At 46.5% G+C, this 14,109-nt stretch overlaps 1 protein-coding gene across 2 annotated transcripts in view; it reads right to left on the reverse strand.

The window, feature by feature from the left end:
* Nucleotides 1-13,816, reverse strand: part of UCHL3 (ubiquitin C-terminal hydrolase L3) — a 116,121-nt gene extending 102,305 nt beyond the window's left edge. Inside the window, exons 1-2 of one of the 2 annotated variants that reach the window (XM_069758125.1) lie at nt 13,681-13,816; nt 13,589-13,600 (exon numbers count right to left, since the gene is read on the reverse strand). In XM_069758125.1, the coding sequence (XP_069614226.1) occupies nt 13,589-13,600; nt 13,681-13,722 (54 nt within the window). In that variant the 5' untranslated portion in view covers nt 13,723-13,816. The remainder of the gene's footprint in view (nt 1-13,588; nt 13,601-13,680) is intronic. The other variant, XM_069758126.1, reaches the window with a different exon arrangement.
* Between the last annotated feature and the right edge of the window lie 293 nt (nt 13,817-14,109).

Raw genomic sequence — 14,109 nt, forward strand, 5'->3', positions numbered from 1 at the left:
TCAGAAAGCTGTCCCTGCCCACACCAGGCTCTCTATGTACATTGTCTATGGGCAGGGAGCTGCTTATCACAGGAACAGGCTGAGAAGGACCAGTGCTCATGTGCTGCTGTATTGCACCAGTAATAATCTCCTAGTGATAAAACCATTTTTTGTAAATTTAACAAGAAGCCATGAGACCTCTACATTAGTCGTGCAGGATATACCATTAATGAGGAGAGACTGCCATCTGCTGGCCAGCCGAAATCAAGCGGAACCAAAGTGTGCTGGAAGATTTGCAGGGGGAACGATCTTGTGTGTTGTACTGGATCAGGTGACCCCAGGAAGGGCTTCCCTTATATAAAACCCCTGCGTGCCCAATGACGAGGAGATTTGGTATCAGCGGAGAGAGTGGGGCAGACGTGTGTCCGAGACAACGAGGAGACCAATGTGGCAGGCCTCAGCGGGAAATCTGCACCACCCAGGTGCCGGTCACCGCCTGGCAAGGTCAGATGCCCCGGAAGATATCCCCAAGTACCGCTTGTGCTGGTCAGAGCCAGGATCTGCGCCCTGTGGCAGTCAAGCCTCAGAGGCCAGACTACGCCCGTCAAGAGCCGAGGTCCTCAGCCTGAGGGACTTCCGCCAACGGTCAAGCCGAGAAGAGCCGTGCGAAGACTGCAAAAGGAGAGGCCAGCTCACGATTATGGAGGATCATTGCAAGTGAGCAGGGCCATCAATTCAATATATCACCTGAGTCATTCCATATCAAGTGATCCAAATATGAATATTTTTTTACCGGACGTCTTTAGTTTTTTTCATTTTTATGAAGTACAACTTTCGTTAATTACAAATTAAAAGTTATGAATTTTTCTTCATAAGTTAATTTTTTTTTTTTTTTTTTTTTTTTTTTTTTTTTTTTTTACACACTTCTAAAGTTCTGAAAAAGCGCAAATTTTGGCCTGGTATGGCTTTACATATTTTATCATATCTCGGGCTAGAATTAAGATAAGGAGGTGGGAGAGGCATCATTTTTCTCAGAACGGTACCGGCTTTCATTTGATATGTCACAAGACTAGGTTTCTCGATATTTTGTTTTGGAGAAATCAAATTCAAAGTTTTGATGCGCAATTGGAAAAAAAAAACGTTTTACATTTGTGAAAACATGCATGTGTGTTACTTGTGTTCTTGTTTATATTTGTACAGGGATTCAACTTGGGACCTGTCAAATTTGTATTTTTTTTTAACCCTTGAATCATTTGATTTTATATTTGTGAGTTTCTTCCCTTTTACCTTTCAAATTACAACTTATTGAATTCAACATTTATATGCAACAATAAAGAAACAAAAAACAAATACCGAAGTGTCAGAATAAATGCATCTTAATCATCATAACACAACTCGCTCGGCATTTTCAACCTGAATGCATTGAACAAACTGAAAGAAAAAATGTGATCATATCCTCAAGTGTGATTTTCTAAATACAGTCTCATCCTAATTATAGGTTAAAAACCAGATTAAAAGAATCAATATTTTTACCACCTATTTATATATGTAACAATTTTTTTTCTATTATATCACTAAACAGGTCTTTATGAAGTGTTTAAGAATAATAATACAGTAGTTAAATCCTCATTCTATAAAATATGAACTAATCAAACAATTACACATACATATTGTAGAATACCCGATGCGTTAATACAGGCCACGCAATATATAACAGTGGCCACGCAGTATATAACAGCCACGTACTATATAAGGCCGGTTTCACACGTCAGTGGCTCCGGTACGTGAGGTGACAGTTTCCTCACGTACCGGAGACACTGACACGTAGACACATAAAAATCAATGCATCTGTTCAGATGTCAGTGATTTTTTGCGGACCGTGTCTCTGTGTGCCAAACACGGAGACATGTCAGTGTTCGTGGGAGCGCACGTATTACACGGACCCATTAAAGTCAATGGGTCCGTGTAAACACGTACCGCACACAGACGCTATCCGTGTGCCGTGCAGGGGACAGTGCTACATTAAGCGCTGTCCCCCCCACTGGTGCTGAATCCGCAATTCAGATCTTCCCTGCAGCAGCGTTTGCTGCAGAGAAAATATGAATAATAGTGTTTAAAATAAAGATCTATGTGTCTACCGCCCTCCCACCCCCTGTGCGCCCCCCCCGCTGTTCTGAAAATGCTCACCCGCCTCCCTCGTTGGCTGTCGCTGCTTCCTGGTCTGGCCGCATCTTCTCCTGTATGCGGTCACATGGGGCCGCTCATTTACAGTAATGAATATGCGGCTCCACCTCCCATAGGGGTGGAGCCGCATATTCATTACTGTAATCGGCGGCCCCACGTGACCGCATACAGGAGAAGCTGCGGCCAGGAGAGGAAGCAGCGCGGCGAGGGAGCGAGCTGGGTGAGTATTTTCAGAACAGCGGGGAGGAGGGGGGGGCGCGCACAGGGGGAAGATAGATCTATATTTTAAACACTATTATTCATATCTTCCCTGCAGCAAATGCTGCTGCAGGAAAGATATGAATCGCGGATTCAGCACGATGCAGGGGACAGCGCTAAACTTTAGCGCTGTCTCCTGCACGGTGCGTGTGGTACCCAGTGGGTACACGGGCGGCACACGTGTGCCACACTGATGTGCCATGTGAGGACACGGATAACTCCAGTACCGTTTTTATACGGTACTGGAATTATCTGGACGTGTGAAACGGGCCTAACAGCCCACGCAGTATATAGCAGCCACGCAGTATATAACACAGGCGACGTAGTATATAACACTGGCCACGTAATATATAGCACAGCCCACGCAGTATATAGCAGCCACACAAGACTTTTTTCTCCTATTTCAAATACATTGAAATTGCATGAATATATACCGTATATACTCGAGTATAAGCCGAAAGTGCCCTTCTCGGCTTATACTCGAGTCACGGTCTGTGGCAGGGTCGGCGGGTGTGGGGGGGTGTTGGGGGGGGGGGGTAGGGGAGAGGTCTGAGGCATACTCACCTAGTCCCGGTGGTCCTGACGCTCCCCCTGCCCGTCACACTGTCTTCGGGTGCCGCAGCTCTTCCCCTGTACAGCGGTCACGTGGGACCGCTCATTAAACTTATGAATATGGACTCCACTCCCATAGGGGTGGAGCCGCATATTCATTTCTCTAATCAGCGGTAACGGTGACCGCTGATAGAAGAAGAAGCTGCGGCACCCGGAGACCAGCTGTCCGGGAGAAGGAGCCAGGGACGCCGGGAGCAGGTAAGTATGTCATATTTACCTGTCCACGATCCACACGCCGAGCGTCGCTCCATCTTCCCGGCGTCTCTCCGCTCCGACTGTGTAGGTCAGAGGGCGCGATGACGCATATAGTGTGCGCGGCGCCCTCTGCCTGATCAGTCAGTGCGGAGAAACGCCGGGACCGGACGCTGAAGAGCTGCAAGCAAGAAAGGGGAGTATGTGTTTTTTTTTTTATTGCAGCAGCAGCAGCATTATATATGGCACAGATTTATGTGGAGCATCTATGGGGCCAAACTGAACGGTGCAGAGCATTATATATGGGGCAGCTTTATAAATGAGCATCTATGGGGCCATAATGAACGGTGTAGAGCATATATGGCACAGCTTTATAAGGAGCATCTATGGGGCAATAATGAACGGTGCAGAGCATTATATATGGCACAGCTTTATAAGGAGCATCTATGGGGCCATAATGAACAGTGCAGAGCATTGCATATGGGGCACAGCTTTATATGGAGCATCTATGGGGCCATAATGAACGGTGCAGAGCATTCTATATGGGGCAAAGCTTTATAAGGAGCATCTATGGGGCAATAATGAACGGTGCAGAGCATTCTATATGGGGCACAGCTTTATAAGGAGCATCTATGGGGCAATAATGAACGGTGCAGAGCATTCTATATGGGGCACAGCTTTATAAGGAGCATCTATAGGGCCATAATGAACAGTGCAGAGCATTGTATATGGGGCACAGCTTTATATGGAGCATCTATGGGGCCATAATGAATGGTATGGAGCATCTATTTTTATTTTTGAAATTCACCGGTAGCAGCTGCATTTTCCACCCTAGGCTTATACTCGAGTCAATAAGTTTTCCCAGTTTTTTGTGGCAAAATTAGGGGGGGGGGGAATCGGCTTATACTCGAGTATATACGGTACTTTAATTTGCCGCAAAATCTTTTAGTTCAATATATGTAAAAAAGATCATTCCTGTAATTCATACCGTGTGGATGTTTAGTGTCTAAAGTCAGAATTCAAAAGGCTTCCCGCAGTGCTAATTGTTTCTTCCAATCTCCACCTCTAGGTGACTGACTAACCCTTTCTATTCCAAAAAATGAAAAATCTGATAGGTCTCCTTTATGTACAGAAATAAAATGTTTCGTAGCCCCAGAATAACCTAAATTATTGTTATTTATATTCGCTATGTGTTCTGAAATTCTTTTTTTTATTTTCCTTGTGGTGTAACCTATATAGCAAATGTTGCAAGCCTTACATTTTATGCAGTATATAACGTGGTTAGAATCACAATCAATAAATGATTTTATATTATAAGTAACATTGTGATTCAAGGAAAAGGTAGTTCTTTTGTTGTCTGCAAATTGGCAGACATTACATCTGTTACCAGAACATTTGAAAAAACCTTTTATTGATAACCATGATGTGGGAGTTTTTTTCTGGCGCACCATACTGGGAGACAAAATATTCCCCAGTGTGCAACCTCTCCTAGCCACTACTCTGCATCCATTCTGAAGAATTGTGCATAAAGATTTGTCCGGATTGATCTGTTTAATTTTATTGCACTGACTGCTATAAGCGGTAGAAAAAGTAATCTGCGTTTCAGGAGCGGCACTTGCGTTTTCATTTTCAGAATACAATAAATCAGCACGTGGAATTTTGGAAACATATCTGAATGTATGTCTTATATTGGATTGTTTATATCCCCTATCAAGTAACCTATTAGAAATAAGATGACTTTCCTTGTGGAATTTTTCCTCACTAGAGCAAATTCTTCTCGCTCTCCTGAGCTCACCCCTAGGAATGGCATGAATGGTATGTCGAGGGTGTGCGCTTGAAGACATCAGGATTGTGTTACCAGAATTGTCTTTCCTATAAGGTCGGCGTCACACACAGCGTAAAACAATACGGTCCGTATATTACGGCCGTAATACGCTGAAAAGTCCCGAAAAAAGTGGTCCGTAGCTCCTCCGTAGGCAGGGTGTGTCAGCGTTTTTTGCGCATGGCATCCTCCGTATGTAATCCGTATGGCATCCGTACTGCGTGGTTTTCTCGCAGGCTAGCAAAACCAACATACCGCTATAGAAGTGATCCATGTGTCCCAAAAAGAAAAGAAAATATATATATACACAGTGGGGCAAAAAAGTATTTAGTCAGTCAGCAATAGTGCAAGTTCCACCACTTAAAAAGATGAGAGGCGCCTGTAATTTACATCATAGGTAGACCTCAACTATAGGAGACAAACTGAGAAAAAAAAATCCAGAAAATCACATTGTCTGTTTTTTTAACATTTTATTTGCATATTATGGTGGAAAATAAGTATTTGGTCAGAAACAAAATTTAATCTCAATACTTTGTAATATATCCTTTGTTGACAATGACAGAGGTCAAACGTTTTCTGTAAGTCTTCACAAGGTTGCCACACACTGTTGTTGGTATGTTGGCCCATTCCTCCATGCAGATCTCCTCTAGAGCAGTGATGTTTTTGGCTTTTCGCTTGGCAACACGGACTTTCAACTCCCTCCAAAGGTTTTCTATAGGGTTGAGATCTGGAGACTGGCTAGGCCACTCCAGGACCTTGAAATGCTTCTCACGAAGCCACTCCTTCGTTGCCCTGGTGGTGTGCTTTGGATCATTGTCATGTTGAAAGACCCAGCCATGTTTCATCTTCAATGCCCTTGCTGATGGAAGGAGGTTTGCACTCAAAATCTCATGATACATGGCCCCATTCATTCTTTCATGTACCCGGATCAGTCGTCCTGGCCCCTTTGCAGAGAAACAGCCCCAAAGCATGATGTTTCCACCACCATGCTTTACAGTAGGTATGGTGTTTGATGGATGCAACTCAGTATTCTTTTTCCTCCAAACACAACAAGTTGTGTTTCTACCAAACAGTTCCAGTTTGGTTTCATCAGACCATAGGACATTCTCCCAAAACTCCTCTGGATCATCCAAATGCTCTCTAGCAAACTTCAGACGGGCCCGGACATGTACTGGCTTAAGCAGTGGGACACGTCTGGCACTGCATGATCTGAGTCCATGGTGGCGTAGTGTGTTACTTATGGTAGGCCTTGTTACATTGGTCCCAGCTCTCTGCAGTTCATTCACTAGGTCCCCCCGCGTGGTTCTGGGATTTTTGCTCACCGTTCTTGTGATCATTCTGACCCCACGGGGTGGGATTTTGCGTGGAGCCCCAGATCGAGGGAGATTATCAGTGGTCTTGTATGTCTTCCATTTTCTAACTATTGCTCCCACTGTTGATTTCTTCACTCCAAGCTGGTTGGCTATTGCAGATTCAGTCTTCCCAGCCTGGTGCAGGGCTACAATTTTGTTTCTGGTGTCCTTTGACAGCTCTTTGGTCTTCACCATAGTGGAGTTTGGAGTCAGACTGTTTAAGGGTGTGCACAGGTGTCTTTTTATACTGATAACAAGTTTAAACAGGTGCCATTACTACAGGTAATGAGTGGAGGAAAGAGGAGACTCTTAAAGAAGAAGTTACAGGTCTGTGAGAGCCAGAAATCTTGATTGTTTGTTTCTAACCAAATACTTATTTTCCACCATAATATGCAAAAAAAATGATAAAAAAACAGACAATGTGATTTTCTGGATTTTTTTTTCTCAGTTTGTCTCCCATAGTTGAGGTCTACCTACGATGTAAATTACAGACGCCTCTCATCTTTTTAAGTGGTGGAACTTGCACTATTGCTGACTGACTAAATACTTTTTTGCCCCACTGTATATGTCAGTGAGACACATATATGTATATATATTAATATTTATTCCAGCGCTAGACAGCTTGAAAGCCGGTAATTCAATTACCGGCTTTTTCCTTCTCCTTCCTAAAACCCGACATGATTTGAGACATGGTTTACATACAGTAAACCATGTCTTCTCTCCATTTTTTTTGCAGATTCCACACTACTAATGTTAGTAGTGTGTATCTGCAAAATTTGGCCGTTCTAGCTCTTAAAATAAAGGGTTAAATGGCGGAAAAAATTGGCGTGGGCTCCCGCGCAATTTTCTCCGCCAGAGTAGTAAAGCCAGTGACTGAGGGCAGATATTAATAGCCTGGAGAGGGTCCACGGTTATTGGCCCCCCCCTGGCTAAAAATATCTGCCCCCAGCCACCCCAGAAAAGGCACATCTGGAAGATGCGCCTATTCTGGCACTTGGCCACTCTCTTCCCATTCCCGTGTAGCGGTGGGATATGGGGTAATGAAGGGTTAATGCCACCTTGCTATTGTAAGGTGACATTAAGCCTAATTAATAATGGAGAGGCGTCAATTATGACACCTATCCATTATTAATCCAATACTAGTAAAGGGTTAAATAAAACACAAACACATTTTTTAAAATTATTTTAATGAAATAAAAACAATGGTTGTTGCAGTATTTTATTCAAAGCCCAATCCAGTCACTGAAGACCCTCGTTCTGTGAGTAAAAAAACATAATAAACCAACAATATACTTACCCTCCGCAGATCTGTAACGTCCAACGATGTAAATCCTTCTGAAGGGGTTAAAACATTTTGCAGCAAGGAGCTGTGCTAATGCAGGCTGCTCCTCGCTGCAAAACCCCAGGGAATGAGGCTAAAAATAGATCAATGATCTATATTTAGCTTCATTTGCGGTGAGGCGCCCTCTGCTGGCTGTTCATAGATCGTGGGAAATTACCTAGAAAGCCAGGGAGCTGGAACGTCACGAATCGTACCGTCGTAGCGATCGAAATGTTATAGTGTGACGGTACCCTTAGTCACATCCCCTTGCCAAATTAGCAGAATATCATCCACAAATCTCCCATACCAATTAAGGTATGGGAGAAATGGATCATCATCTGTGAATATGTAGGTTTCTTCCCACCATGCCATAAATAAAACGGCTAAAGATGGGGAGAACTTAGACCCCATAGGAGCACCCATGGTCTGGATGAAGTACTCATTTTGAAACATAAAAAAAATTATGCTTTAGTAAATAATGTAGAGACGCAAGAATGAACCATTTCAATGAATCTGAATAGCTACTATACTTACTTAGATGATGTTCAATTGCTGTCAGCCAAAGAATGGGGAATGCATGAATATAAATTTGTGACATCGCGAGTTACAAAAGAATAATTATTCTTATTATTATGCTCCTATGGGGTCTAAGTTCTCAGATTTTTCATTTTTTGGCATAGAAATGGTTAGTCAGTCACCTAGAGGTGGAGATTGGAAGAAACAATTAGCACTGCGGGAAGCCTTTTGGATTCTGACTTTAGACACTAAACATCCACACGGTATGAATTACAGGAATGATCTTTTTTACATATATTGAACTAACAGATTTTGCGGCAATTTAAAGTACCGTATATACTAGAGTATAAGCCGAGATTTTCAGCCCAAATTTTTGGGCTGAAAGTGCCCCTCTCGGCTTATACTCGAGTCACGGTGGGTGGCAGGGTCGGCGGGTGAGGGGGAGAGGTCTGAGGCATACTTACCCAGTCCCGGCGATCCTGGCGCTCCCCCTGCCTGTTACACTGTCTCCGGGTGCCGCAGCTCTTCCCCCTCTTCAGCGGTCACGTGGGACCGCTCATTAGAAAAATGAATATTGACTCCACTCCCATAGGGGTGGAGCCGCATATTTGTTTCTCTATTCAGCGGTAACAGTGACCGCTGATAGAGGAAGAGGCTGCGGTACCGAAGACCAGCTGTCCGGGAGAAGGAGTGGGACGCCGGGAGCAGGTAAGTATTACATATTCACCTATCCCCGTTCCACACGCCGGGCGTCGCTCCATCTTTTCGGCGCCGCTCCATCTTCCCGGCGTCTCTCCGCTCTGACTGTTCAGGTCAGAGGGCGCGATGACGCATATAGTGTTCGCGCCGCCCTCTGCCTGATCAGTCAGTGCGGAGAGACGCCGGGACCGGACGCTGAGGAGCTGCAAGCAAGAGAAGTGAGTATGGCATTTTTTTTTTATTTTTTAATTGCAGCAGCAATGGCACAGCTTTCTATGGTACATCAATGGGGAAATAATGAACGGTGCAGAGCACTATATGGCACAGCTCCGCTCACTTCAATAGAAGTAGTAATGTAGTGGACGGAGCAGGGTTGTGCATTACACCATTGCTCCCATAGAAGTGAACGGAGCGGGGGTTCACTTCTATGGGAGCAGTAGTGGTGTAATGCTGTGGTCTCGGTATCCTAGGGATGGCAATGAATCTCTACTCACTTGTACTGTGCTGCAATGTAGGAGCAGCACAATCTTTGGATGCACAACCTTTGTTGCGACCAATATTGCTGCGTAGCCTCATTTGTAATGTGTATAGCCCCTCATAACTCTTCCCTGACAGATGATGGCAATGAAAACTTAAAAAGTAAAAAATAAATTAAAAAAAGCATGCAAAATTTTAGCATCTTATCCTTTTGTTCTCACGGAAGATAAACCGCCGCTTACTCCAGCCTCTCCCTAGCTCACCACTTGGACAACCCATTCTTACATTTAAACAAAAAAAAAGAAAAAGAAACATACTCCCCTCCCGTTCTGGCCCAGTTACAGCTATGGCTTGTCACGCTGTAGTCGAGCAGTGGCGACTCTTCCCTCACACAAAACTCGAGACGTCCGGGGAAGGAGTTAGCACTGCAACACCCTAGTGACAAGTGTCACACGAGCCACGGGAGACCCAGTGCCAGAGAGAGACAGGGACTATATGTATTTTTTATTCAGAGGACAACAGGATTTAAGAATGGATTTTTCTACCCCTTTAAGAACACATATGGGGTGGAGAGGATTGCTGCTGGTCAAATGAGTGACAGGCCTATAGCTAATAACACGCAGCACCGGCCTACTAAGCTATGAGAATGAAATACAACATGTGTATAGGTGAAGTATGTTTATCCACCTACGACAGGCACTGCAACAACAGCAGGACATCCGAAGAGCACTCAGCCCCCTAAAGGCTCATAAATGCCTCCATATCACATCTGTGCGATGCAATACGGTACCCGCAGGCCGTGCGCGAGGTGTAATACGGTACCCGCAGGCCGTGCGCGAGGTGTAATACGGTACCCGCAGGCCGTGCGCGAGGTGTAATACGGTACCCGCAGGCCGTGCGCGAGGTGTAATACGGTACCCGCAGGCCGTGCGCGAGGTGTAATACGGTACCCGCAGGCCGTGCGCGAGGTGTAATACGGTACCCGCAGGCCGTGCGCGAGGTGTAATACGGTACCCGCAGGCCGTGCGCGAGGTGTAATACGGTACCCGCAGGCCGTGCGCGAGGTGTAATACGGTACCCGCAGGCCGTGCGCGAGGTGTAATACGGTACCCGCAGGCCGTGCGCGATGTAATACGGTACCCGCAGGCCGTGCGCGATGTAATACGGTACCCGCAGGCCGTGCGCGATGTAATACGGTACCCGCAGGCCGTGCGCGATGTAATACGGTACCCGCAGGCCGTGCGCGATGTAATACGGTACCCGCAGGCCGTGCGCGATGTAATACGGTACCCACAGGCCGTGCGCGATGTAATACGGTACCCGCAGGCCGTGCGCGATGTAATACGGTACCCGCAGGCCGTGCGCGATGTAATACGGCACCCGCAGGCCGTGCGCGATGTAATACGGTACCCGCAGGCCGTGTGCGATGTAATACGGTACCCGCAGGCCGTGTGTGATGTAATACGGTACCCGCAGGCCGTGTGCGATGTAATACGGTACCCGCAGGCCGTGTGTGATGTAATACGGTTCCCCGGCCCCTGCCATGAGGTACACCGCCCGCACTGTGCCTTCTGGGGACCTTTTAACCCCTTACCGGCATCGGACGTACTATACCGTCCGATGCCGGCTTCCCTGCTTTGATGCAGGGCTCCGCGGTGAGCCCGCACCAAAGCCGGGACATGTCAGCTGTTTTGAACAGCTGACATGTGCCCGTAATAGGCGCGGGCAGAATCGCGATCTGCCCGCACCTATTAACTAGTTAAATGCCGCTGTCAAACGCAGACAGCGGCATTTAACTACCGCTTCCGGCCGGGCGGCCGGAAATGACGTCATCGCCGACCCCCGTCACATGATCGGGGGTCGGCGATGCTTGTGAATGGTAACCATAGAGGTCCTTGAGACCTCTATGGTTACTGATTGCCCGTCGCTGTGAGCGCCACCCTGTGGTCGGCGCTCACAGCACACCTCCATTTCTGCTACATAGCAGTGATCAGCAGATCGCTGCTATGTAGCAGAGCCGATCGGGTTGTGCCTGCTTCTAGCCTCTCATGGAGGCTATTGAAGCATGGCAAAAGTTAAAAAAAAAAATTTAAAAAAATGTGAAAAAAATAAAAAAAAACATAAAAGTTTAAATCACCCCCCTTTCGCCCCAATAAAAATAAATCAATAAAAAAAATATCAAATCTAGGCATATTTGGTATCACCGCGCTCAGAATCGCCTGATCTATCAATTAAAAAAAAGTATTAACCTGATCGCTAAACAGCGTAGCGGGAAAAAAATTCGAAACGCCAGAATTACGTTTTTTTTGTCGCCGCGACATTGCATTAAAATGCAATAACGGGCGATCAAAAGAACGTATCTGCACCGAAATGCTATCATTAAAAACGTCATCTCGGCACGCAAAAAATAAGCCCTCAACCGACCCCAGATGATGAAAAATGGAGACGCTACGAGTATCGGAAAATGGCGCAATTTTTTTTTTTTTTAGCAAAGTTTGGAATTTTTTTTCACCACTTAGATAAAAAATAACCTAGTCATGTTTGGTGTCTATGAACTCGTAATGACCTGGAGAATCATAATGTCAGGTCAGTTTTAGCATTCAGTGAACCTAGCAAAAAAGCCAAACAAAAAACCAATGTGGGATTGCACTTTTTTTGCAATTTCACCGCACTTGGAATTTTTTCCCGTTTTCTAGTACACGACATGCTAAAACCAATGATGTCGTTCAAAAGTACAACTCGTCCCGCAAAAAATAAGCCCTCACATGGCCAAATTGATAGAAAAATAAAAAAGTTATGGCTCTGGGAAGGAGGGGAGCGAAAAACGAACACGGAAAAACGAAAAATCCCCCGGTCATGAAGGGGTTAACCCTGCTGTTCTGTTGGTCAAAAATGACCGACTTTGAACTTCAATATTCAAGATGCGGCTCTGAAACCCGTGGCCGACCGACCCATCCTCATTTAAGTCAATCAACCACAAGTTTCAGAACCGCATCTTGAACACCCCAAAAAATACCAAAGTTTAAAATAGGTCTCCCCATACCGAACAGAACAGCAGGGTTAAAGGGAACCTGTCACCCCGGTTTTCAGTACGAGATAAAAATACTGTTAAATAAGGTCTGAGCTGTGCATTACTATAGTGTATTTTGTGTACCCCGATTCCACCCCTAAGCTGCCGAAATAACTTACCAAAGTCGCCGTTTTCGCCTGTCAATCAGGCTGGTCAGGTCATATGGGCATGGCGACATCGCTGGTTCTTCCCCCAGATCTTGCATATATTTCCGTTGATGGCGTAGTGGTTTGCGCATGCCCATCTTCTGAATCCACTGGGCAGAAGAAAAAACGCGCGATCTGCGCTATTTCCCTGGTGATCTGTGGGGGCGGCCATCTTCCTGAGGCCGTGTGTGCGCATATGGAGTCCTCCGCTGCCCGGGGCTTCAGGAAAATGGCCGTGGGATGCCGCGCGTGCGCAGATGGAGATCGCGGCGGCCATTTTCCTGAAGTTGAGATGCGAACTCTGCTTCAGGAAAATGGCCGCCGCGATCTCCATCTGCGCAAGCGCACAGATCACCAGGGAAATAGCGCCGATCGCGTGTTTTTTCTTCTCCTGCCCAGTGGATTCAGAAGATGGGCATGCGCAAACCACTACGCCACCAACGGAAATATATGCAAGATCTGGGGGAAGAACCAGCGATGTCGCCACGCCCATCTGACCTGACCAGCCTGATTGACAGGCAAAAACGGCGACTTTGGTAAGTTATTTCGGCAGCTTAGGGGTGGAATCAGGGTACACTACATACATTATAGTAACGCACAGCGCAGGCCCTATTTAACAGTATTTTTATCTCGTACTGAAAAACCGGGGTGACAGGTTCCCTTTTAAGTGAAGGGACACCGAAGTGTTTCTCACATTACGGCAGGGCACACAGGTGCGGACCCCTAGGGAGCGGTTGGCACTGGCACCATATGGCGGGACATGCAGGGACAGGCAGGGCTCAGGCGGATCCCCAGTGTGAGGAGTAATGGCCCTGCTACACCCAGTGATCAGCACAGGAGGGCACAGTGCCGGCACACAGCAGCAGCTCCAGCCCTCCGTGCACACCATACTTACTTATCACTTGCGAGCTTCAGCCGCTTTATTAGTAACACTATGGCAGTGCGTTGCCGCTCACTCACCTGGTTCATAACCTGTAAGGAAGCAGACAGGACGGTCAGGTACCGCTGCTGACGGTGCGCTGCGGGCAGTCCCTCGCCTCAGCCGCACTCACCTCAGGGTTGGCCTCCAGCGGCAGCCAGCGCATGGCCTGCATGATGCCTCCGCCTGTCACTCGCTGGATGCTGACAGCACTCTCTCCTCACACTCTGCCTTCTCCTAAACTTCACCCATGGACCACTTCATCTTCCACACACAGGGGGGGTTAGCACTTGGCCAGTCTAATATTGCACAACGCTTCATGGTGACCATAAAAGTACTAAGGAAAAAAATACATCTAAATCTAAACAGAAATGATCACAAGCTATTTAATAAAGCTATAACCTGCTGTATGAACTGCTGAACGGGAAATACAACGTTCTCCCCCGTAGTCGGCTACAGATGGGCTCTTCCTACACCAGGGAGCGGGCTGTGGAACGCAGTCGGCCCAATAGACTTACGCGCTGGAACGTGTGACGTTTCGGGGCGTGGTTATCAGAACACG

This window comes from Ranitomeya imitator, chromosome 3 (genome assembly GCF_032444005.1).
Source record: "Ranitomeya imitator isolate aRanImi1 chromosome 3, aRanImi1.pri, whole genome shotgun sequence".
Taxonomy (NCBI): domain Eukaryota; kingdom Metazoa; phylum Chordata; class Amphibia; order Anura; family Dendrobatidae; genus Ranitomeya; species Ranitomeya imitator.